The sequence below is a fragment of the Scardinius erythrophthalmus genome (genome assembly GCF_964197995.2).
Source record: "Scardinius erythrophthalmus genome assembly, chromosome: 1".
Taxonomy (NCBI): Eukaryota; Metazoa; Chordata; class Actinopteri; order Cypriniformes; family Leuciscidae; genus Scardinius; species Scardinius erythrophthalmus.
This window is the reverse complement of record NC_138221.1, coordinates 27,477,880-27,504,024: the sequence shown is the minus strand read 5'-3', so window position 1 is coordinate 27,504,024 and position 26,145 is coordinate 27,477,880. Positions and strand designations below refer to the sequence as shown.

Below are 26,145 nucleotides of genomic sequence, written 5' to 3'. Positions count from 1 at the left end.
ATAGCTTGAACGTAACTCTACACCCTTGGCTCATTTAGTATGTGCGGTTCTATGAATATGCAAATGAGCCCCGCCTCTACTCACTCACACCAGCTCAAAGATCCACTGGTTGACGATCACACGTTGAATCTGATTGGTTACAAGGTAGTTTGTGACGTCAGAAACACCAGCGATTTCAAACCGTGTTTTTGAGACTGTCTTTGGTTCACTGCAGTTTTAAGGAGAAAATACTCTGCAATGGTGATGACTTATGAACTTACACATGGTTTGTCTTAAAGCATATTAATAACGCCACATAGACAAATAAACACCATTAAAAGCTGGATTTTCACCACAGGGAGACTTTAAAATTACTATACATAAACAATGAGAGAAAACTATGATTAAAAGCTTAGATATGAGATGATTGATTCAGAAACAGATGCAGTCGTAAACTAAACATTTGTTTATTTATGTACTTTTTACAAATCGCACGAATAAGGATGACTGATATTGATAGATAATATTCTAAAGCTATTCCTGAGTCTGGTTTATTCCACCCGTCTGTCATTAAAACAACAATGAAAGACCTTGAGGATGGATTGAAGCAGGACATATGAACACGAGTCTGATATAGAGGCACTAAAGCTCCTCAGCCTGATCAATAACTCCCTCCACGGCCTCTCCGTCTGCTGGCTCTATCACTCCCTCGTGTCCGGTTAATGTTCTGCGCATCCGCTCCGAGGCTCAGAGAAACAACAACGACTCGAGTGTTCACGTATGGCGACGAAAGACACACACAGGACCAGACTGGCGTCCTCACGTCCGTGCACACACACACACAGGGTTTATCAGCGCTGTTAACACACGGGGTTAAGATGCTCCTCGTGATCTTCAGGTCGGGAACATGTTCTCCTGGCAGAGGCGCAGGGTTTAATCTCATTGTGGCGCTGCGAGTTTGGCCGGCAGAAGTAGGACAGCGTTCAGTGGAAGGAAGCGGAGGAAACCCGTGTCGACAGCAGAAAACACATATCAAGGCCTGAGGTTTCAGCTGATCTCTGTCTGACTCTTCTCGGGTTGAGGTTTAAAAGATGATGTGGATGTGGATGCGCCCTCAGATGTTAACGCTGCTTTCTTCTCAGAGAGATCTGCCAGTCGATTCAACCGATTCGTCAAAAAGAACAAGTCTAATTGAGTCGTTCATTCAGGATATATTCAGTTTTCAGCTGGTTATTATCACTAACTAACACTATTAAAACATGATTTTTGTTCATTGAAATAAAGTTAAGAAAAATTTAAAAAATATATGAATATTACATTAAAAAATGTAATGTAAAGTCTAATTCAGTAATTCATTAGGGTTTATTTGGTTTTCAGCAGGTTATTATCGCTAACTAATACTATTTACACATTATTGTTAATTGAAATAAAGTTGAAATAAATTAAATTAAAATAAAATATATTTATATTAGATGAAAAAAGTAACTTATTTATTAATTGCCAGAGAATTTGATCAGAATTTTGAATTAAAATAACTAACTAAATAAAAATGTATCATCAATAACTAATAAATAAAAATAAAAAAACACTAAATACATTAATATTTAAAATAAACCAAAACTAATCAAAATAATAAAATCTCAGTACAAAATTACTCAAATATAACAAAAATTAAAATGAAAACTGAAGCTAATTCAACATATTAATAAAAACTAGTATATAAAATAAAATACAAATAAATTAAACCTAAATATTAATATTTAAAAAAGAAAAACTAATACAATTTTCAAAAGCTCATTACAAAATTACTAAAATATAACAAAAATTTAAATGAAAGTTGAAGCTAATTCAACGTATTAATAAAAACTAGTATATAATATAAATTAAAATACAAATAAATATTATATTCATATTTAAAATAAACCAAAACTAATAAAAATGTCAAAAGCTCTTTACAAAATTACTCAAATATAACAAAAATTTAAATGAAAACTGAAGCTAATTCAACCTATTAATAAAAACTAGTATATAATATAAATTAAAATACAAATAAATATTATATTCATATTTAAAATAAACCAAAACTAATAAAAAGGTCAAAAGCTCATTACAAAATTAACTAAAATATAACAACAATCAAAATGAAAACTGAAGCTTATTCTTCATATTAATAAAATCTCGTGTATACCAGAGTATAACCAGCACAGTTGTTGAGTGTTGGTGTGTGTAGTGAAGTGTGTTGGACTGATGTGCTCGTGTGTTTCCGCAGGGACTGACGATGAGGCAGATTCGGTTCCGGTTTGATGGACAGCCTATCAATGAAACAGACACGCCCGCACAGGTATGACATCACTCTCTCTGTGTGTGTGTGTGTGTGTGTGTGTTATAGGGACCAAATGTCCCCACAAGGATAGTAATACCGGTCATTTTTCCCTTGTTGGGACATTTTCTCGGTTCCCATGAGGAAAAAAGGTTATAAATCTATAGTAAATGATGTTTTTTTAATGATGGGTAGGGTTAGGGTTAGACGAAAGAATATATCATTAGCTCAGTATAAAAACCATTATGCCCATGGAATGTCCCCATAATGATGATAATATTTGTTTGTGTGTGTGTGTGTGGTTGTGTGCAGAGGTGTTTAAGGCCAATCCAGCCCACAGACAAACGGCAACAAACAAGTTGGCTGTTGGATTTATAATTTAATGAAAAATATCTGTCATGTTCACACTGCCCCGACAGACACTGATTGAACATGTTCAGTCGAGTGAAAACAAACTCCAACCAACGCCAACAGACGCAGACACACACACACACTGATCCGACAAAACCCAGCAGACGTGTTTGTCTGTGCGCTGTGAACTGGCCTTAAGACCAGAAGGAATCAAGCTGAACTCTATTCTTCTCAGAGTAAAAGGCGAAGCTCACAAAGCCTGAATGTCCAGTTAATATTCAATTGATACTTAAACAAAGCCTAATTGCATTATTAATCATATTAAGAAAATGAAGCCTAAATACACTGTGACACTATTTTCATGATAATTATGTAGATTTCTTTCCAACTCTGTTACATCAATTACTGGAATGATAAAAAATATGTATATATATATATATTTTTTTTTTTTACTATATATTTATATTCAATTCAAGTTTATTTGTATAGCTCTTTTCCACACACACACACACACACACACACACACACACACACACACACACACACACACATATATATATATATACAGTATATACACCCACACATATTACATATTAATAATTTGGTCATGTTTCTTGTAGTGCCTTTATACTAATTTATTTATAATGAATCATTTAATTACATTTTTTTTATTATTACAGTACAAAATTCAAATCCAGTGAGTATTATTATTGATAAATGAGAAATATTATCCAATCCTATCATACACCACTTTTTATCATCCAGTCAAATCCTGATGGAAATGTCCTGCCCTTATTTTCCCAACGAATCTTCCATGTTGATCAGAAGTTTAATGCATGATTGAGACAGAGCTGGTATCATGTGCTCTTAGATGAAGATTCAGCAATAAAACAAGATTCAGTCAGTAATATCACAGCGCTCATCTCGCCCTCTGAATAGATCCGGGTTGACAGCATCATTGTAGATGTGCATCATGGGATAGAAGCGAACTGTGTCGATTCCACAGTCAACAGGAAGTCTTGTTTATGAATAATACTGAATAATAACCCTCATGTTCTTCTTCCACAGTTGGAAATGGAGGATGAAGACACAATCGACGTTTTCCAGCAACAGACAGGAGGACACATCTAAATCAGATCTCTCTCTCTCTCTCTCTCTCTCTCTCTCTCTCTCTCTCTCTCTCTCTCTCTCTCTCTCTCTCTCTCTCTCTCTCTCTCTCTCTCTCTCTCTCTCTCTCTCTCTCTCTCTCTCTCTCTCTCTCTCTCTCTCTCTCTCTCTCTCTCTCTCTCTCTCTCCTCATGGTTTTCTGTAACTGCTGTTGTATAGTGTTTTCAGTTCATCACGTTTTCTTTTGGTTTTGTACATAAAGGGTTCCTGCTACAGTAATTATTGCATTGGGTTTGTTAATATCTGTGAAATCTGACACGTGAAGCCCAAGTTGAACTATCATGAAGACTGTCATCTGTGTATAGACCAACTTAATACATGTTTCCTCTTTCGAATCATTGACCCGAGGACACGAGCCGCGCGCCGCGAGTTCAGATGTGAGCGCGCCGGCTTTTTCCAAGTTATTTTGATTGTGTGTTTAAAGAAAACATACAGAAATGTTGTAGCTTAAGCCTGCAGTTCAAATTGATTTCCTGGTTTCCATTCAGACGATTTGGTTTTAAAACTTCTTTTTTTTTTATGGTAGTGATCATGTATAGTGCTTTAACGCTTGTGTTAAACATGTTTCGACTCGTACGTACGAGGGGATTCATGTTTCGGACAAGTCCAGCATCTGTCTGTATTGTCTAATCTCTTGTGAAAATAAAATATTCTCTTTTTATCAAACTGCCCGTGTGTGTGTGTGTGTGTGTGTGTGTTTAGTCATTGCACTCGCTGAATGACATTGCACATTTAAATTGTTTGTTTCAAATAATATTGACGTCATTTTAGCAATTATTCGAAATGACGTTTAAATTACTTATTAACATAATTATATATAATTTCACACAATTACGATGCATTGTAGGTTGAAGAATTTAAGATATGATTCAAAATTATATTATAATTTTTCAATTTTAGAAATTGGGATTAATCGTGCAGCCCTATTTGGTAACACATTGAAGAGCTTACAAAAATGCTATGTATTTTAGGTTATGAAAAATATTGTTAAATTATTATTGAATGTGACTAAAGTTTTATTGTTATGATTATTTTAATTTTCTATAGTAAAAATTATAGTAAAAAAATGGCGTTTATTAAGGTTTTACTTTAAAGTTTTAATGTAATTTATAAATTTTTATAATGTAAATATGTGCACATCACGTTTTAGTAAATAGCCTATGGGTGATTCTGCAGTAAACCACATCGCATGAACCCAGGAAGGCTATTGTCTGATTGACGGCCGCTCCTCCAATCGAACGCCAGGGACCGCTGAGCTCTGTCCAATCAGGTCGCGCGTCGCCCCGGTGGGCGGGGTTTCGTGGGCTGGTCTAAAGGGCCGCTCCGTTGCGCTCGGATTTCAGCTGGTCCGGGCGGAGTCCATGCGGGATAAACGACTTACACGAATTCAGTCCAGCTGAAGGGTTTCTACCGCGGTTTAGCGAGCACAATACCCGCTCAACATGACTACGACGACCACTTTCACAGGCATGGAGCCCGGTGCCAAAAACAGCTCCAGGTAAATGGATTTAAACGGGTTTGTTGCGTTCGCCAGGGCAGACAAAAGAAGAGCTGTAGGTGATGATGATGATGATGATGATGATGGTGGGCTGATGGATGGATTCATCCTCCAATACGCGAGTGCAAATGAAGCTAATCAACCTTAATATGTGGATTTTAATGGATTTAGCTTGATCCACATTTCCATTTGATCTGAATTCACCCAGACTGTCTGCCACCACCACCATCATCATCATCATCCTCTTCCTCCTGCCCATGAAGACCCATATCCACCCATATTCTGATGTGAGATCCAGTCCTGGCACATTATACCCAGGTTTGACGTGTATTTGATCTGATGTCTGGTGTTTTGCTGCCCAAACTTCACCCATTATAAAGGAATTGGGTTGGCAGGCTGCCACTGCATCTCAAACTGGGAGATTTGCTTTAAAGTTTTGTTTGCATTGTGCATTGCTTTATGATTTCATGAATGGATGCTTTCTCTGCTGCTTATTTCTTTTCTTTTTTTTCTCTTTTTTTCTGTCTGTTTAATCTCAGTCATCTGACTATTGAGTGTATCCTCGAGCTCTGGCCCAAAAATACACGCTCCATTGTCCTTAAAAGGTTTCTGATACTAGGCTTGGAACAGATGCATTGAACGCCTTCCAACCAGTGGAAGATTTGCACGTCCGGCCAAAGGACTGTGAGATCCAAGCTAACTCATTTTTATTCTTTTTTAGGTGTGTTTGTGCGTGCAGAAATGATATCACTGTAACTTTCAAGCTAGCGAGGGAGGGATGGAGATGCATTCTGGCATTTGCATGTCAAAAAATGTTGCAGTGGCTTTTGTTGCACTGAAACGAGGTTGCTTTTAAATGAGGATTCTGGCATTGTCTAGTTTCTAGGCATCCTTGGTGCAACATGTTGCCACCCTGACTGCTCATTTCCCTGTAAAATCCAAGTGATTTTCCCCATTTTCCCTCTCCTAAATCCTGTGTGTCTGGGGTTTCCCTCAGCAGGACGGCCAGAAATGTAGGTCAAGCCGAGAGCAGGCGTGTTTATTGGTCAGTCGGTCTGGTTTAGGGATGTTTTCAGCATGTATCTTGGGCTTGAGGAAGGATTTTTAATGGCATGTGTGTGTCCTGTGTCGGTTGGGTGGGGTCTCGAGCGACGCGGCCTTCTCCTCCTTCTCCTGCTAAAGTCCCCTGATCTGATCCCAAAGCTTTAGTCTGGTTAAGGCATTAGCTGTTTAACCAGTGCCTCCAGACGGCGCTGGATGGTTTTCTAATCTCCGCACCGTCGATTCCTCTGACAAAGGGAGCAGAAAGTCGCGTGTGGACGAGGCGAGAGCCTGACAGCTGCCGTCGGGTGTCAGCTGGTCTCCAGGAGGAGGTTTTCACAAGCATTGATTAGGGCTTCCCTCAGAAACATCAATCACAGGGCCACTGCTTTTCATCCGGGGTGCGCTGACACCCGCCCTCGTGTCTTTTTAATGATTCGACATATGTGCTGAATGAAAACCATCCAACGATGGAATCTGCACTTGTTGTGAGCAGATGAGCTGGACTAGTCAGCTGTGTGTGTGTGTGTGTCCAGTTTAGGGGTGGGCAGTGTGATTTAAAAAAATCCATTGTGTGAGTTGCTTTATCAGTGTAACCAGTCTACATCACAAAATATTCATTTATGCTCCCTAAGTGGTGCATATTTTTAATAACCATCTGGTAATTCTTGTGTAGCTCAAACCGCAAGGTCATGCGTTCAATTACCAGGAAATGGATGAACCGATCAAACACATCTTCTATTAAAAGCATATGCCATGTGCAAATATATTTTGCATAATCCAATGAACTAAATGCTCATGTGATTTTTGACTTCATTGACTATAAAGCATGTTTTATTGAACTGTCCTGCTTTAAATTATATTTTTATACATTTTTGAAATGAATTTATGGTCATTTTAAAGACGTCTGGCAAAGTTTTTATAGTTGGTAACAAATGAAAGCTCATATCATTGCTATTGCTACTACCTATTGCTAATTTAATTGTTAAATTATTTTTGAATGTAGCCTAATTGACTATTGAAGTTTTATTGCTATGATTATTTTATTTTTATTTCTAGGCTATTTGTCTGAGTTTGTCATAAAAATATCCTTGTGCTTCTGATATTTCGTTAAATATTGTAATGTAAATGTGATGTTAAACTAATGAAAACATGTTTTCTGAAAACTGTTTCTATTGATATGATCCCTGATATGATTGTAAAGCGCTTTGGGTGTACAGTAGTAGTAGATATGAAAGCACCATGTAAATGCCTCATTCTATTCTATTCTATTCTATTCTATTCTATTCTATTGAAAAAACGTTATTACAATATTAACGCACCAAGTTGCTTTATTCAAACATAAACGACTGACACGCCCTGCTTTGAATTTTCACGTGTTGCTTCATTGTTCTCGCATATAAACAACACAAACTGGGGTGCGTTTCCCGAAAGCATCGTTGGCCAACTATGGTCGCAAGTTCATCGCAATGTCCATTGAACTCTATTGGTAACGACGGAACTTGCGACCATAGTTGGCCAACGATGCTTTCGGGAAACGCACCCCTGGTCAATTCTACTGGTATCATGCTATTCAACTCTCCACTGTTGATGTATTTTGCACAGTAAGTCATAATGTCCAGTGTTTCTTCTGATAGTGTGCTTCCTTTATGCCCCATTGAGTGTCCTGAGGCCGAGTGTGTATGTGAGATTGATTAGTTGACTTGCGTGTCGTTCTTTTGACCGATGTCTCGTAGGGTGTTGCGTCCCCCTGGCGGAGCCTCTAATATCTCCTTCGGCACCGATGAGGAGAAACCTGTGCGCAAAAACAAGATGGCCTCCAGTATCTTTGCTGAACCTGACGACCCTCACGCCCACCGGAGGAACAACCCGCCAGGTACCACACACACACACACACACACACACACACACACACACACACACACACACACACACACACACACACACACACACACACACACACACACACACACACACACACACACACACACACACACACACACACACACACGCACGCACACACACATCTGGTTCAGATTCTGCTTCTGGTCAGATCTGGGCTTGGTTAGCTTTTAAAGCTTGCGTTATCTGAAACCAGCTGGGCATTAATGCCGGCCTTGTATGTTTTTAATTCATGATGTCTGTATATCTGATATTACACGAACGTCTAAATGACCGTTTGGGGTCTGTAAGATTTCTGTAGAGTTTTAGAAACGTTCTCTCCTGCTCACCAAGACTGCATTTTATTATATCAAAAATACAGTAGAAACTGTAATATTGTGCAATATTCTATTGTAATCTATTTTAAAATGTTATTTATTCCTGTGATCAAAGGAATAAGAAAGCAATGGTTTTTGATTTTGTGTTAGTCCGTTTGTATGAATGTGTCCCTGTTGTTTCATTTGTAGGTCAGTTCAGTTTGGCTCTCACACACATGAGTCTAGTTGTGTTCTGTTGACCTCTTTTGCAGGCCTGAACATTTGATCTGATTATTTGGACTTTTGTTTTCTTTTTTATTTATTTTTTTTTTGTATATGATTTGATTCATTAAAATATTTGGAGAAACTATTTTTCATGGCCCTCATTTCACAATCCCTCACATGACCACGAGTGTGTCAGCATACTGTTAGCATGATGTCATTTCCTGGATTGATATCCTGACTGTCCAGTGATTCAGGAAGTGACTCACGATGTAGAGAATGTTAGTGTGTGACATCATGATTAAGCCTCCATTACAGGACGGTCTGCTTTACACAGAGAAGTGCGTATTAATAAATATTCCTGCATTCAAAAACTGAGATGGAAAATTTCAGTTTCAGTGGGAATGTTTCCCAATACATGTCTTGGAGTAGCGCATCATTAGTTTAGCAACATGTCCAACTCTTGAGTTGTATCCCCCATGTGCTTCACATGCTGCTCCAGATCCGTCACTTATGTGGGATGTTGCCTTAGAAGGGAGTTGCCTATGTAGACAGCGAGGCGGCTCTGGGCTGTTTGGATGTTGGGAGTTTGACAGCATCTTTATTGTCTGAAAAGGAACGTGTATTTGCATGCAGGAGCGTTTTGAATGCAGTCGTGCGATTAGCCCTGCACAAGCTCATATACGGATAAACGCTCGTATCGGGATAATCTGAGCTTTTGATTCAGCGCTAATGCTTCAGCCGGGCAGGTGCCGTTCCTATATCTGTTTATTCTCTCTGAAGGCCTTTTGTTGGCTCTCTCTCCTGTGGGGTTTTGGATCCCTCTGCAGCGTTTGCTGCGTCTGGTTATTTTACAGCTGTAACTCGGGGAGCAAGGCTGAAAATTCTGTAGCAAGCAACTAGATATTCATAAGCTGATTATTGGTGCCCCAAAAAACCTCTCTGAATAGCTTTTTAAGATGTATGAACTTCATGTCTTAAAGGGCTAGATCACCCAAAAATGTGAATTCTCTTCTAAACCCACACGACTTAGAAACAAAAATGTGTTTTTTTTTATGAAATCCGAGAGATTTGTCTTTCCACTGAAAGTCTATTCTGACAGTTCAGAACATTCATAAAGAGATTATAACTTATTTTAATAGAATATCCTTTTTCAAATGATATTACACAATGTTTTTATTCAGAAAATATATTGACATTTTTAAAAAGGTTTCTCATGGAATATTTTTTGTATTTCTATAATTTTACTAAATTGAAAGATTCTATGTAATTTTTATGATTACCGTTGTTATTGGTATATTTAGTATGTTTTTGTATATTGATTTAAGACAAAATTGTTAAATTATTGTAAACAATTGATTGAAGTGATATTGTAATCAGAACTTTTTTTTAATTGAAATGTTGATTGCAATGAATAAAGCCATTGCTGCTGATATGGCGTTAAATCATACATAAATCATAAAAAATAATGCATATGAATCTAGCAGTTTAATTCTTCTGAAGAGACCGGATGGCTTTATATGATGAACAGATTTAATTAATGCTTTTATTCTCAATAATTTTGGTCATTGAACAAACGGAGAAGTCAAATATGGTAAACAGAAGCTCAAACATGCTTGACTTCATTAACAATATCGTCTTTTGTTTTTTTGAAGACAAAAGTCTTGTGTTTGGAACGACATGAGTGAGTAATTGGTGACTGAATTTTCATTTTGGTTGAACAAATATCTTTTGGTCTTGAAACTTGACTTGTAAATGGCTTTGTTTCCCGGTCAAACTATTGCAGACTGATTTAAGATTGTGTAAAGCATCTGGTCAGATAAAATTTTTTGGGAAACTCTTGGCTTTTTTTAAGTGGACCATGTATCACGTGGTCTGTGTCGGATGTGTGGATTTTCTCCCATAGTCTTGCTCTGATTGAATGAGCTTCTGTCCTGCCGGACAGGAAGTGTGTTGTGTTGGCCAGAGGTGCCGGACAGGATGTCGTTGTGATTGTCCATTGTGTTTTGGAAATGGTTTCGATTTTTATTTGTTTTTTTGTTTCAGCTAATGGATTGTAACGGGCGGTTCCAGAAGTAAAAATCACATTCACATTGTTGTCCATTAAGGCAAGACACTACAGGTGAATGGGGTCAACCTTTAAGTAATTGATATCAGCATAGTACCTTCCCAGTTGATTAAACACAGTACGTTAAAGGGAGACTTCACCAATTAGCATTAAGCTTTGTATCAGAAGAAACCTGGTAGTATTTTCGAATGACCGTGCTTCCCTCCCTCATGTCCCCCTGAGACGAGAGATTTCTGTATTGTGCGTCTGGAAAAAAACCTCAGATGATGCAAAAATCGTCATCGGAGGCTTTTTTGTCCAGAGGTGAGCGACTACAGCCAGTAGGAGGAGCTCGTCCCGCATGTCTTCAACCCGCCCATAGGGGGATCTCACGATAAAACAATGTTTCGAGTCGACTAGTAGCCTAGTTGTATCATTTCTTCCGATACTGCCCTCTGTAACCGGTAGGCGTGGCTTGGGAGCGTCCTCGTAGGGCAGCAAAGCAAGTGCATTCTGGGAGTTGTTGTCTTTCATCCACATGAGCCAAAAATAAATTTTCTGGCTTTTCTCAGTCTAGAAGGCACCAACTTCTAAAATAATTTCACATTTCTACTACATAAATGACCCAATTTAAATGCACATTCATCTTTCCAGCGGTGAAATATCCCATTAAGGCATTTGTTTTGTGTTACACGATTTCTGAAATGTGACATTTAGATATGCACTCATTTTCCTATTTGATTCCAGAAGATTAATCTGAACATTGGATGAAGCCAGATTCAAAGTTCTTGTTTGATTTTGTTGACCCATTATAGTTAAAGGTTTTTACAGAAGGGATTTCTGAAATCTCTTTTTATCACTTCATAAATCAGAAAATACTGTCAATCATCAGAAAAACTAACCATGTTTTTAGGAATAACATGTTATATAAATCAGTGTGAATGATATATGAACAAACCCCTCAGTAAAAACCTTCAGAATATAGACGGGAATAAAACTGTAAAGTTTGGTGTATATAAGTGATGCTGAAGTGGAGAAAAAAACTTTAAAGATGTGTATTGTAATTTAAATGTACAGACGCAAATAGATAAAGTGCAATAAAATAAACCCTTAAATGTGTCTTCTGGGTGTTTTCTGTCCGCTAGTCTGAAAGTAGTGGTTATGGAAACGAAAATGTACCAAAATCTTAAAACCGAACAATGGTTTTGCCTAAAGGGTATTGCGTTGTTTTTTAATAATAATGTATAAAACTTTAATGTTGAAGATTAGGAGAGAGTCTGTCGATTCATTAAACAAGCAGTTCTTCCCTTCTCCATTGACATCCAGTCAAACATGGCCTCGTCTCCCTGCCAGTGCTGTGTGTAGCACTAGTCTTTGTCTTTTTTTTTTTTTCTTTTCTTTTTTTTTTTTTGCTAACCTTGAAGGTTTGTCTCAGTAGTACTCCTGTTGAAAACTTCACTTCCCATAATCCTGCAGGATGGCTGTTACCATGGAAACAGGAATCACTGCAAAATGGCTCAGCAGTGACCGGACACTCCCATGAAACGCTGTGAATGATGTAATCGAGTCCGTTTCCCTACAGCCTCAAACTACTTGAGCATTTATACATTTTTGTGAATATTTTGAAAAACTTAAGATATATATTTTTATGCTTGTAACTAAATCAGCAGTTTTATTTTGTAATGTTGTTTATTATATTTATATATATTTGGTTACATTATTCACAGTGCTTCATGGGTTGAGTAGTTGACTGACTGAAAGTTTTCTTACAACTTTATTATTTTATATTTAATTTTATTTTTATATTTTTCTCTTTTTTACTTTAATCCTAATGTGCGAGATTGTGATTTATGTCAGATCTGGTTTGGTTGCTGTCTCAGAAACTCTTTTACTTTCTCCATAGAAACACTTCCAGAGCAAGTGTGTGTGACTGTTGAGCTCGTTTAAAGTTCATAATCACTCCATTGACACACAATAGGATGCTGCAGTTGTTAGACTCTAATAGACAGTCAAACAAAAAGCTCTTTGTTTGCATTAACACGTGAGAAGCAAACTGATTCTCCTAGATGTGTTTAGCACTTTGACCTCTGGGTCACGTCACACTCAAAACACTCATGAAAGCCGTGTGTGTGTGTGTGTGTGTGTGTGTGTGTGTGTGGATGGATGGTTAGAGATTTCTACTACAGATTTTACTCATGTAAAATTGATATAGATTTTTCTTTTTCATTTCAAGTTTAGTAATTTGTTTGTAATTTTTATTCATTTTTATTTTAAATGACAATATAGGTTAAGTTCAGTTTTTAGTTTTAGTTCTTCTAAACTTAAGGCAACATTTATTTATTTCAGTTCATGTTAATTTTTTTTGAAAGTGATATAAATGTTTATTATTATTAAAGGTCCCGTTGCATGCGATTCCATGTTTCAAACTTTAGTTAGTGTGTAATGTTGCTGTTAGAGCATAAATAATATCTGTAAAATTATAAAGCTCAAAGTTCAATGCCAAGCGAGATATTTTATTTAACAGAAGTTGACTACAAAAAACGGCTCGATTGGACTACACCCCTCTACATCCTGCATTAGTGACATCACCAGAACCGTTTCTTGACTAACCTCCGCCCACAGGAATGCTCCCTCAACTCTACTGGCTACTTGCGCACTTCTTATAACTTAGCCTACTGTGTTTACTCAGCTCTTACGGTGATTTTCTGAAGTAAAACTGACGCTTCATCTTTTGTGTGATGTACAATAAACTTTATTAAACTCATCAGTACATGTTTGATCATCATTCAGACAGCAGACTTGTAGGCTATTAATAAATAATGGATACATAGCCTACAAGCAGATGACAAATACGTTATAATAACCGTAATTAAACTACTAAACCATACCTGTTTCATCTCTATACAGCAATCTGACTCTGTAGGCATTATTGTCCGACTCGAAATGAACACCGTTACTGAGAGTTTCTGATATTATCATCATTCCGTGAGATGAATTTTTCCTGACAGACTGAGCACGAGCTCATGAAGCTCCGCCCCCTGTGTCGTCCAGCAGCAGCTCATTTGCATTTAAAGGGGACACACTGAAACGGCTCGTTTTTCTGAGCCCCAAAAAATGTCAATTTAAACATGCTGTAAAAAATGATCTGTGGGCTATTTTGAGCTCAAACTTCACATACACACTCTGGTGACATCAGAGACTTATTTTACATCTTGTGAAAAGGGGCATAGAACGGGACCTTTAATGGTTTTAGTTGACGATAATAATACCCTGATGTCATCTCTGGTAATAGACATGTCTGTTAATAGCAGCTCATTCACGTCACTGGATGCTTTTTTCACACACACATTAAACAAACCAGATGCAAATGTGTGTCTTGTTTATGTCAGCAGCGGATTCAAGAAAACACAGTGTCATGTCATTGTGATGCCATTTAAAACGCTTTGTTTTGTGACCCTGATATTACTATCAACATCAAGCGCTGACCCAATACTCTACCAGAATTGTCTAAATCAAGTTCATGATTGTTGACCATGAATTGCATTGGACAAGCGATATGGAAAATGTTTAATCTGAGATGAGTGAATAGGAAGATTGACAGTGAGAAACGCTGCACCTGATATTGTTGTAGGATGTTGTTTGTTGTTATTGTTGTTTGGATGCTCAGCCAAAGGTCCGGTCGTGTTATTGACGAACTGATTGTGTGTGTGTGTGTGTGTGTGTGTGTGTGTGTTTGTTCACAGGTGGAGAAGCGACGGGCGTCCTGTGCGGTGAACCCTCGGCTCCTCTGAGACGGTGCCAGCCCGCCATCGTTTATGATAACGGCACTCCCGCCAACAGTCTGGTGAGTTCAAGCGCTAGATTTACGAGTGTGACGTGGATGTAGGTCACCTGAACCTGAACCTGTTTGAGGTGTGTTTATTTAGTCATTTAGCAGGAGCAAAACAACCGACGGCACGTTAATGACAGGGTGTGTTTCTGGAGCTCATGTTGACTAATGATCTCCACTTTCCTTTCTTCATGCATGTTCCTGTGAACAATTCATCATGGCACGTTATTCTGGAGGGAAAAGTCACGATGCAAAAAAAAAAAAAATAGTAATAATTCTACAAATAATAATTTATTTAGAATTTTTATTTATTTAAAGAATTTATTTAGATATGTCTTAAGTGTGCAATGATTAATCATGTACAGTAAGGCCAGACATGTTCACGACAGACAGAAAATACGTACATATTTTGCAACCATTTATCTAAATAAAAAAAAAATGATAAAAATAAATCTTTATTGTAAGTATTTATTTTGAAGATGGATTGTTTTCTGCTATCCTTCATCTGAAAAAAAACAAATAAAAATAATTCATAATTGTATTGTACATTCTGCAACCGTTTTTCTGAATAAACGAATGGAAATAAATAAACAAAAGTAATAAAATTAAACCTGTTACAAATGAAATTGAAGCAATCAAGTACTAAAACGCCAGAGATATTTGTGATTGGCAGAAAATGCATAATCAAATTTTATTATAAATGTTTTATTTATCAATTTCATTTAAATAAATGAATAAGAAATCAAGTATGCCATGATTAATCAAGTGCTATAAGGCCAGAGACAATCGAGACAAACAGAAAAATCATAATAAAGATTTATTTTCATTTATTTCTTTTGATGAAATTGTTTTCTCCGATGTTTCATACAAAATCATTTCGGTTGATAAAAAAAAAAAATTATATATATATATATATATATATATATATATATATATATATATATATATATATATATATATATATATATATATATTTTTTTTACTAGTTGACACTTAAGACAAACAGGAAATTATTCAGTCGTTCATTCATTTAAAAATATTTTTTTTTATTCTCCTTTTTTGTAAAAGGTCTATCAAATGACCATTTGATTATCATAACTGTATTTGGTGTCACAGTAGTGCTGTAAACTGACTGTATGTGTGTATAAAATAACACGGTTAGCTGGGTGGGGTACAAATTAACAGCCGCAGGGTCCACACACACACACACAGCTGTTCTCTGGGTCAGTAAAACCGCAGCTCTTTATGTGGATGAACTTCATTAATTTGTCCTTCACTGGAGGAATTTATTACTCATTTTATCCTATTTTTATTTTTTTTAACAAACTGTCGTTTCTTTTTTCTGTCTTGAGTGTCTCTGCTCTTATAGCACATAATTAATTAATTGCACACTTTTATTAACATGATCTTTCATCAAAACTCATTGTAACTTAATCTGCCTCTGAAATGTTTTTCAGTTGCAGGCAGAACTGAAATGCAGACAGAAATAATATAATAATACTTCCTGATCTATAAAATCAAGTCCTGCCCTTCATTTTCCTACTGTATATTCAGTGTCACTCAGAAATGTGTCACATTAAAAACGTCATAAATGGTGTTTCATGTTGTCAGGACAGGAGAGACTGTATTTAATACTGAAGATTGACAAATACTGTCCAGGTTTGTTTAATAAAGGCATCTGATCTCAAATCTGCTCTTGTTTTGCAGGATCAAAATGAATACGAGCAAGACAACAACGGTGAGAATCATTTGTGAATCTCAGTGTTTCATTATTGTGATCTCTCTCTCTCTCTCTCTCTCTCTCTCTCTCTCTCTCTCTGCGTGTGTCTCTCTCCGGTGAAGCGTGACTCACATTTGTTGAGGAATGCTGCTAATAAACGGTTGCTGAGGTTCTGCATTAGTTCTGGAATGTTCCTCTCCTCCATTAACGGCACACACACGCGTACGTTCCATGACTCCACGTCTGCTGGCCTCCGCTCCGGTCTGGTCTTCTCATTAAGGACAGCTGGAGTAACACTGGTTCTGGATCTCAGATGACGGTCGCTCTCGCGGGACAGAATGAGGGAGTTACAGTAGAAACCCAAAACGTCTAGAGTTCAGGACAGAATCACGGTTTTAAGGTCACATGCTGATTTGATGTGCTTTCATCATGTGTTGGCACGAATCATTTTCTTTCTTTTTTTTTTTTTGACCAAGCAAATGGTCAGTGAAAAGAAGCCTTCAGAAAATGTTGATCAACAAACTCAAGAGGTCAAACTAAAAATTAGCTTTTATTTTACATTAATTTAGAGGACATCTAAATACAGTTTTAAACTTTCATTTATTCGTTTTTTTCCCCTCTTTTAAATGTTCTACAGAGATTTTAAATTTGTGTAAAATATTATTTTTATTAAATGTTAAAGTTTATAAATGTAATAACTTACATTATTATTAAATGTATTAACTTTTTGAATTTAATTTTTTTTTTTTTATATAATTTTTATTTGTAATTATTTTACATTTATTCTACTACTAATACTACTACTACTAATGTTATAATATTATTATTATTTTATTATATTATATTATAATATAATAATATAATAATAATATTATTACTATAATATAATATTATTATTATATAGTAAAATTATGTAAGTAATAAAAGATAAAAAAATTCAATTATTAATAAACTAAACAAATATAATATTAAATTCAAAAAGTTTATACATTTAATGATAAAATAAGTTATTACATTTATAAACTGAAAATGTAATAATAATAATAATAATTATGTAATATAAATTACAACATTTATAAACTTTGAACATTTTAATATTACATTTTAAAAGTTTTTAAAACTAGGAAATATATGAAAAATGCTAGCATTATTAGCAATGTCGCCAATTTTACATAAATGACACTCACTCTGTCGTGACTAATGTTGGTTTATATTTTACAAATTAATACAAATTTGTTTGATTTTTAATGGGTAAAATCATTGTTTGCTTTTTTTTTTTTTTTACTACAATGAATATTAATAATAATTCAGTAGATATTTTAAGTCTAAAACTAGCAACTGTTTCATGCTGGGTTAATGGCCATATACTGTAGCTCTCACTACAAACTCAGGCTTTGTGCCTCTAATGTGTCTGTGTGTCCTGTGATTGTAAGGGAATCAGTATTCATGGCATGTTAGTGGTTGATCTGGGTTCATATAACGAGTGTTTGTTTAGCAGTCCTGCTCTAGTCTTCATGTTCAGCCGTTAGTCAATGCTGATCGTGTAAATATTATCCTCTTCTGGGGTCTTCACGTCTGCTGGGTTTGGCTTTTTACCAGCTAACACGTTTGCATACTATCTGACTTCAGCTCCTCTGAGCAAATGTTTTATCAGAATCCAAATATTAGTTAGAGCCATTTTCATTTGATAATGCTGTATAAAAACTAAACTTTAACCTGCAAGATTCTCTTCAGCCTGTTGTGTTTCTACAGTCAGTTTTATTTCAGGTCAGTTTATGCAAATGTCCACTATATATTGCAGTTTGTACTTGTTGCATTATGAATTGAGCTGACACATTTCTGGACACAATATATAGATTTATAAATGCATTTGCAGTCATATAGTTGTGTAGAGTATATTTCAGGCCTTACCGGTGGATGCTTTCCCTCTGATGGTACGAATCATTTTGTGAGTCACACTTTACTGAACACTTAAACACTTAGATAAACTTCCTGGAAATGTTCGATCTGTCTGAATGACGAGCTGTTACGTTTCCATCACCATAAAATGCAAATATACCGACCTTTAAACCCATTATAGACTCGGTCCTGATGAGTTGAGTGAGTTTGTGAATGTTGATCCAGTCATTGATGGTAGTGATCCAGTTTTGCTTTGACATCCATAGATGGATGTCAATAAAAAATACAAATACAGTCTTTCTGGAGCAGTGCTTCTCAACTGGCTTTGCTTCTGGACCCAGACTTTACATATACGATAAACCATTTTAGTTCTGAGGTGTCAAGACTAAATGCTTACTCAAAATCAAACATTGAAATCTATGACATGGATTTTTTTTATTTTTTTTATTTTAGTGTTCCTTTTAATGCTAGTGGAGTTTTTTACACTCTCACACACGCAAATATAAATGTGTTTCAACCTTCCTTTTGAGCCTCTGTCTGAAATGATCAGTTTTTAAGGCGCGGCTCCTGTAAGGCTTGTCAGTAAACGGCCACTGTTATAATTGGTTAACGTCAATGCATAGGAAACAGTACTAACGCCCACTCGCTATTGAACGAGTAAGTGTTTTGGAAACATTATCTAGTTAAAACTGTCATGTATGGACAGATCATTATGAAATCATTTACTTGTGGTTTCTGATTCAGCTGTTGTAAGATCCAATCCAGTCATGCTTCATCTTTCAACAAAAGTTTATTTGCGAACTCTCCATTACACTGTGCCTCGTTTAGAAAACAAAATGCTCCGAACAAACATATAGTCCGGGACGCCATTAAAATTAATCATCCACTTGTTTCGATGCTGAGATCCTTCTTGAAGTCTCTACAGAGACACAAACAAACTGTTTAAACTGGTTCTTTCACTCTTCCATTGGTCCTGTTGTCGACAGACTCAAGTGTCAGAAACTGAACGCACATCTGTAAACTCAATCGGTGTAGACAGCGGCAATGATTATAATGGATTTATTTGCTTTTGACGCGACGCTCACATGCAGTGTAGTATGGGATGATTACTGGTTTCACTATAAACCACGATAAAATGTACTGACGGTTAGTATTATCGTTTAAAATTTAATTATTAAAACAGTGTTTGATTATCATGATTTTAATAACTCACTGTAAATCCTGTCCAGCCAGCAACAGTCTGACGCAGCTGCAGCGCGCAATGTTTTTTTTTTTTTTTTTTTTTTCCGAGAAGGAATGGCAGTGACCGTGAACCAAATCTGAGGTGTGGTCCTATTTCAGCTTTTACAAAAGTCCTGAGGGAAACTTAATCGAGGATGGTCACTACAATAGGGGGGAAACAATTCAGATCGTCTTGTGTGACCGTCACTCACTGTTGTATAGAACCTACCTCTGGGAAATAAATGGGCACTATGTTGTTTTGAGATAATATTTTCTCACTCACTTGAACTAAACGTGAAGTTTCCGCGAAGAAAAGTTTGCAGCAAGTGGCTTTGAGCCTAAGACGAACAAAAAAGTTCAAACTAAGAGTCCATTAAAGGTAGGGTAGGTAGGATTTTTCTAAAACTTTTTTTCTGAAATTTTTAAACCGTCTTTATATACCAATACATAATTAAAATGTAAGTGCTCTGAAAAAGAGAGTATAAAAATCGAGTGACTGTAGACCTTTTAATCTGCAATAAACAGTTCATTATTTCCATTCGGGATGAAACAATTGATTGGTTTGGGCGACTGTCACTCACTCTCGCAACCATGGCTACCACCACTGTTGCTAGATCTGCCCATATGTGCGCGCACTCGTTTGATTTGAGGAGTGCAAGAGAGGCGCGGAACCTACGAAGAGTAAAATTAGGGCAGAGAAAGAGTTCCTCGGACCCTGGTTGCCCGCACTCTTGAACGACCTCCTCTGCTTCGCCCTCGACCCCGGACCTGTCCTCGAACCGACGATGCGGTACTTGTCACCGGAGTGTAACGTTAGTCCTCATCAGAGTCAACAGTGCTTTCATCAGTGAAACTCTTACATGCAAAACACCGTAAATGTTATGAATCTTACACGAAATTCACCTTCATCACAGTGTAACTGATGGTAATGGAAAAACGTGTATCAACGCAACCTGTTTTTAGCTTTGCCTTATAAAAATAGCTCGTTACCTATAAATATAGCTCGTTACCAAATCAAACAAAGTATATTTTAAACTTTACCAGTATCGATTTGCTAGCTTGATAGTGAGTCCTAAAAGAAATCTTATTTGTTTATATTTATAGTGATAAAGTTAGGTATTTTATTACATGTGATTCTGACATGATGTCACTGCATGCACTGCGCTCCTTCCTCTCCACTCGTCTCAGGTAATAAATGCGTCTTGTTCCAGCTGAGCCTGAGCGTTTGGCGTCGCGCGTTCATGTGTTTTGGGGGCGTGGCTTTGGAAGGAGCGCAGAAGGGAGGGGGTGGAGTGAATGGAAATAATTAGCTGTGTTTACAACAGTCATGAGAGGTCTACAGACACTCGATTTTTATACTCTCTTTTTCAGAGTACTTACATTTTAATTATGTATTGGTATAAAAAGACAGTTTAAACAAATTTGGATTTTTTTTTTGCCACATAATTACGAGGACATATTGAATTGAGATTAATGTTTTAAATCTTACCTGTTTATAAATTAATTTTGTACAGTGTACGAAACAATCGTCTAGACAAGATGATCACAAAAATATGATCAAACTATAAATAAATCAACTCTGATTTCATTTTCAATACAATCAAAAACGGAGACGCAAGTTGTATTTGAATGAAATGAGAGCGCGCGTCTGTTGTGAGACATGGATGTGCGCAGTGTTATAATGGGTTGCTATTGACGACGGTCATTATAAGGAAGGAAAGGTGTTGTATTACAAATTTATTCACTACAAAAGTATATAAACTGAGAAAGTGATTGAGTTTACAGCAAGAAATTCCTGCCAGTCCTGTACTCAGGTCTCAGCATTTGAATAGATATGCTCAGTGGATTAGGGTGGGCAACACTCTGTGATGAGACAGGTTTAGGAACCTGTTCTAGACAAAGTTTTGGTTCCTGCCCCTAAATGTATATAAACTGTAAGAGAACGTCCACTTAGTCAGACTTTGGAAGAACTGCAGCCACGTCGACGCGAAGTCCTCAAAGAATAACTTCTTGAACGTGATCCCAATGTCTCCTGGTTTCTGCTTGGACGAAGGAAAAAGTTTCCAACAATTGCCACAGAATAGAATCTTGCTTAAAGTGCGTAGAGCTGCTTGTTTTATTTGTTGTTTGTTGATTTTCAAATATAAAACTTGTTGACATGTTTTCAGTGTGAGCATCAGTTATTTTTGAATACTTTCATCTCGTTCATCAGTGTAGGCAAATCTCCACCTTGGAATTTTAAGATTCTCTCTGCATTCTGAACAGTTTTGAGATATTGAGCTTCAAAGTGTTTGCGTTGCGTACTATTTTGTGGATTGACCCTTTTTGTTTTCAAAAAAAAAAAAAAAAAAAAAAGTCCTAAAATGTAAGTCGTCACAGAATAAGAATATGTAAATGACTGACAAAGTTTTACACAAATGTCAGATAGAACCTCATAATTCCAAGGTGACAATGTTTAGCGACTGAACGCTATGGTGTGATGTATAACTATTGGTCTGGAGGCAGTCATATGCTAATTTGTTTGCCTGTGTGATGTCACAGATCCCACTATATCAAAACGAGCCATTTTTGGAGCTCGGTCCTATAAATGTTCTGCTTATGATGTTTTAAGCTATTAAACTTGCAGGTACAAAGACATTTTATATGTCAAAAGATACTGAGTTATGTCAATCTCTAACTCCTTTCCTGCCATTGACAGATTTTTCCTGCTTTCTGCATTTTCACTGTTATATGGAAGGGGGCGCTATTACACATCTTCTGAAAGAGTACTGAATCTCCTGAGCAAAACATATGTGAAGAAGCAGAAATGAGCGATCTCACCAGTGTTGCCAAGTCCGCTTATTATAAGCGACTTTGGGCTTGTTTTTCTGTAAAGTCGCTTACAAATATTGGTAGTCGCGGGTTGTGGTTTTTTTTTGGGCTTGTTTCTAAAGTGTAGTTGCTTATTTTGGGCTTGGGCCTCCATAAAAAGTTGTCAAACAGATATTGATGTTAAACGTAGTTTGTCTTGCCTGTTCCCTCTGTCCCTCCCCTTTCCCATACACACAGGAGAAAGCAGGGTTGACTCAGATGTCAACGAGTACTAACGTTAGCCAATCAGAGGCAGTCTGTTTTTTTATGGTTAGGAAAACGTCAGTGACGTTTAAATGAAAATACGCGCGAGTCGGAAGAAAGAAAAAGGAGTAAAAGTATGGATTCAACCTGTCGTGGGGGATGACTCAAAAGCACTGTGCAGAGTATGTAGCGGACCTCGAAAATAATTTAAAACAAGTAATAACTCAGTGAGTGTTTTAGCGCAATTTTCTCACCTCATGGGATCACAACACTAAGAGATAGTAAATCTTTTCCTGGATTTTTTTTGTGCGTTCCCGAGATTAGACCTTCCTTAACATAATGCCGAAAACCCGAAGTCTCTAGGTGGTCTGGTTGAGGAGGAGATAGAAGTGCAAGATTGGTGTGCACAAACGCACAGAACAGAAATCATGAGTTAACAATCGCAATTTGTCCGGTGGAAAATTGCGCTAAAAATGCAGCACCGTTCTCCTCAATGAGGCTTCCGGACATTGGATTTACGGTCTCCAAACACAACGAGTCAAGACAGATCGAGAGCTGTGCTAAAGGTAGATGTAGCTTGTCACACATACATTAAATCAGCCGATCACCTGGGGAATTAATTTGCTCAACTTGTGACAAAGACATCAAAATGCACCGCATTATTGCTCTGTGTATGTTCACAGAACATAATAAATGAACAGATAAATAATGTATGTTCACAGAAACATAATAAACAAAAAAAATTTTAAAAAATAAACTGTAACGTTACCATGTGTAGGCTAGTTTTGCAAAACTGCGCACAGTTAATGTTAACCAATCTGTCCACATGGATGTAAATTGACAATCTGTAGCAACAGTTTAAAATCAGTCCCTACGTCACAGTTTATTTACTATTAATAAACGATTTATTCTTAATTAATAATATGTCTATGCGGGGGGCGCATAGACAGTATGGGATGGGGGGGGGGGTCGCTTGTTTTGGGCTTGTTTTTACTGGCCTGGTTGCTTATTTGTCTCGCGAGATCTGGCAACACTGGATCTCACATGTAAGCAGATGTATATGTAAAATAATGTGATCATCAACGGCATATAAATCAAATATGCCTAATGTTACTGAATGAAATGTCGACCCAGGACGAGCTGCAGGACTGTGAAGCTTTGGGGATGTTGATAAACTCGATCTAATACATCTGTATCAGGTTCAAAACGATGATCAAATCATAGAGTAGACGTAGTCTCTGAAGAAAACACAATTTTCTTGGCTTTTTGCTCAAAAATGTAGCTTATTTTATTTTATTTTATGAGACTTACTCATATTCAAGTGTTGATAAAAGACTGCATTTAGCTAGAATAAAACTAATTTTTGTTTTAAAGCAGAGGCTCTTTTTCGTTAAGAGTTAATGAGAAATGGCCAAACCCATTGATATGTAAAGTTATTAAACTGAATAGGACACTTGCTTTAAATGCAGATTATGGGGGAACATAGTTTATGAATTATTGGCAGCATGAAACATTCTAATGTCATATTAATCGTATTTGATGACGAGGGAAGGTCACGCAACACGTCCATGTAGCATCTTCATAATTTACCAAGCGACATGACTTGTCAGGCAAATATTATAGTCTGAGTGTAAGCCAGCATGTGGTGAGTTGTGAAGCCCTGTCACGAACAGCAGAGGGAGTAGTAGAGCTCCACTCAAGTCCTAACCGTTGTCCATCTGTGTTTGTTCTCCAGACGAGGTGGTGCCGGAGCAGAAAGAGGAGTCCAGCCAGCCTTCTGCCCCGTCTGCTGCCGCCCCCTCTGCTGCCAACCCGTCCGGCCGGAGGAACCCACCCGGGGGCAAATCCAGCCTAATCCTGGGCTGAAACGGCCTGAAACTGAACTATCTTCGCTCTTTCTGTCTGTTTTCTTTTTTAAAAAAGGAATTCCCCTTCCTCTTCACTCTACTTGTGAGCCATGGAAATTTTTTGTCCTCCACCGTATTTTCATTTTTTCTATTGCAAAAACAAAAAAAGAAAAGGATCGTTGACAGAAGCACTTTATGTAAGAGGTCCGTTTCAGCCGCTCCTGCAGGAATAATGGCATGAGAGATTCAGATCGACTTTTAATCTGCCCTGGTGTAAATCATTTAAGGAAAAAGGACAACAAAAAAAAAAAAAAAGATTTGTTGCGCAAAATTTCTAAGTACAAATAAAGATTGATATGAATTTCACTGTGTTTGTGTTTGCTTGGAGTGTTATTGTCAAAACAAAATGGCTACTTAAGTAAAATGTCAATATGAGGTGACATTAATTTAGGGGCCTTATAATATATTACAATCAATTTAGTTTTGTAAATGTGAAGTTTGCACATTTTTGTTCTTTGCTACTTGGTAAAAAAGGTACATGCGTGCTGAAGTTTTGGTATGCGTTTTAAACCAACATAATTTAGCATTGTTTAATGTGGAAACGCATGTCTCAGTCTTAAGTCTGCGCTAACTCTCAAATGTTGACTCTTCTGTTTGGGGGTGACAGTTTAGGACCCAAGGACCAGATGTTTGAAAGAAGACCCGGAAGCAGAATTATAATAAATTGAAGAGAAGTTTTACTGAAGATAGTTTGCAGTTTCATCAGCAGAAATCAGCTTCAAGACTCACACAGGAGATCGAAGGCCTGAAGCGTGCGCAAGACATAAACAGCGCATACATCCTGACACATGTGTCTCTTAATATATATTAAGAGATATATATTAATCTCTTAATTATCTCATTAACTTTAATTAAAGTTAATGAGTTAATAAGAGATTAATTGACTTCATGCTGTTCAGACCGATCAGCGGCTGACTTGAAGCAGTGCATACGGGTTAGAAATATTTTCTGACTTGAGGCAGCGCAACTGCACGAACCCCTGCAGTCCTCACATATGAATCAGAGGACATGTTGTTTGTGTGATGTTAAAAACCATGGGAGAATTATAAAGCCTGGGTCTGAAATGTTAAGTATCTGTTAAATTCTAGTCTAAATATTAGCCTAATAATAAACTGCGCTCGCCTTTCTCTTTTGAGGTATAATTGTTTTAAGTATAATTGTGTTGACTGTCAAATCGCCTGTCAATCAAACTTCGGCGAAACTCTAAACGAAATATTACAACGCTAAAATTAAACATTACAAATATTATTTGTGTTGGCCAGGAGACTCCTAGTGGTGAATAGTACATGCTATTAACTTTTTATGAGTTCTTTACAACTGTGGATATGTTTGACAAGAAACAATGGCAAACAAAAAAAAAATTAATAAGGTAATTTGTGTAAAAACACTTTGATAAAACAATTGAAGATCACGTGACCAGTGCGCCATACCACTGAATCAGTTGCTAAGCACCCAAAGACGCCGCCGCTCACAACACTAAGCGTAAACAGTGCAAACAACCAAAGCAAAACAGCCAGTAACGTGCGATTTTCTTAGATCGTGTCAACAGACACGAGCTTGATGGATTTCTCAATTAATGATGTCAGAACGGTCTATTTCATGGCCCTGCGCCCTTTGCTAAACTCCATCCTGGAACACCTTCAGATCACAGGCTCCCTGCCGGAGCCGTGGAGCACGAATCGGGTGTTGAAT

The 26,145-nt window shown here is 37.0% G+C and overlaps 2 protein-coding genes across 2 annotated transcripts in view; both read left to right on the top strand.

Annotated features, from left to right (window-relative positions):
* sumo2b (small ubiquitin like modifier 2b) overlaps window positions 1–4,483 on the top strand; it is a 9,197-nt gene extending 4,714 nt beyond the window's left edge. Inside the window, exons 3-4 of the mRNA XM_081385227.1 lie at window positions 2,249–2,320; window positions 3,719–4,483. Of these exons, the coding sequence (XP_081241353.1) occupies window positions 2,249–2,320; window positions 3,719–3,781 (135 nt within the window). The 3' untranslated portion in view covers window positions 3,782–4,483. The remainder of the gene's footprint in view (window positions 1–2,248; window positions 2,321–3,718) is intronic.
* Window positions 4,484–5,109: 626 nt separating this feature from the next.
* On the top strand, window positions 5,110–24,759 carry jpt1b (Jupiter microtubule associated homolog 1b). Its single transcript, XM_081364064.1, has 5 exons — window positions 5,110–5,315; window positions 8,093–8,232; window positions 14,567–14,667; window positions 16,360–16,390; window positions 24,282–24,759. Exons 1-5 carry the CDS (start codon window positions 5,260–5,262, stop codon window positions 24,410–24,412), a joined length of 459 nt encoding a protein of 152 aa, XP_081220190.1. The 5' UTR covers window positions 5,110–5,259; the 3' UTR covers window positions 24,413–24,759.
* Window positions 24,760–26,145: the final 1,386 nt, after the last annotated feature.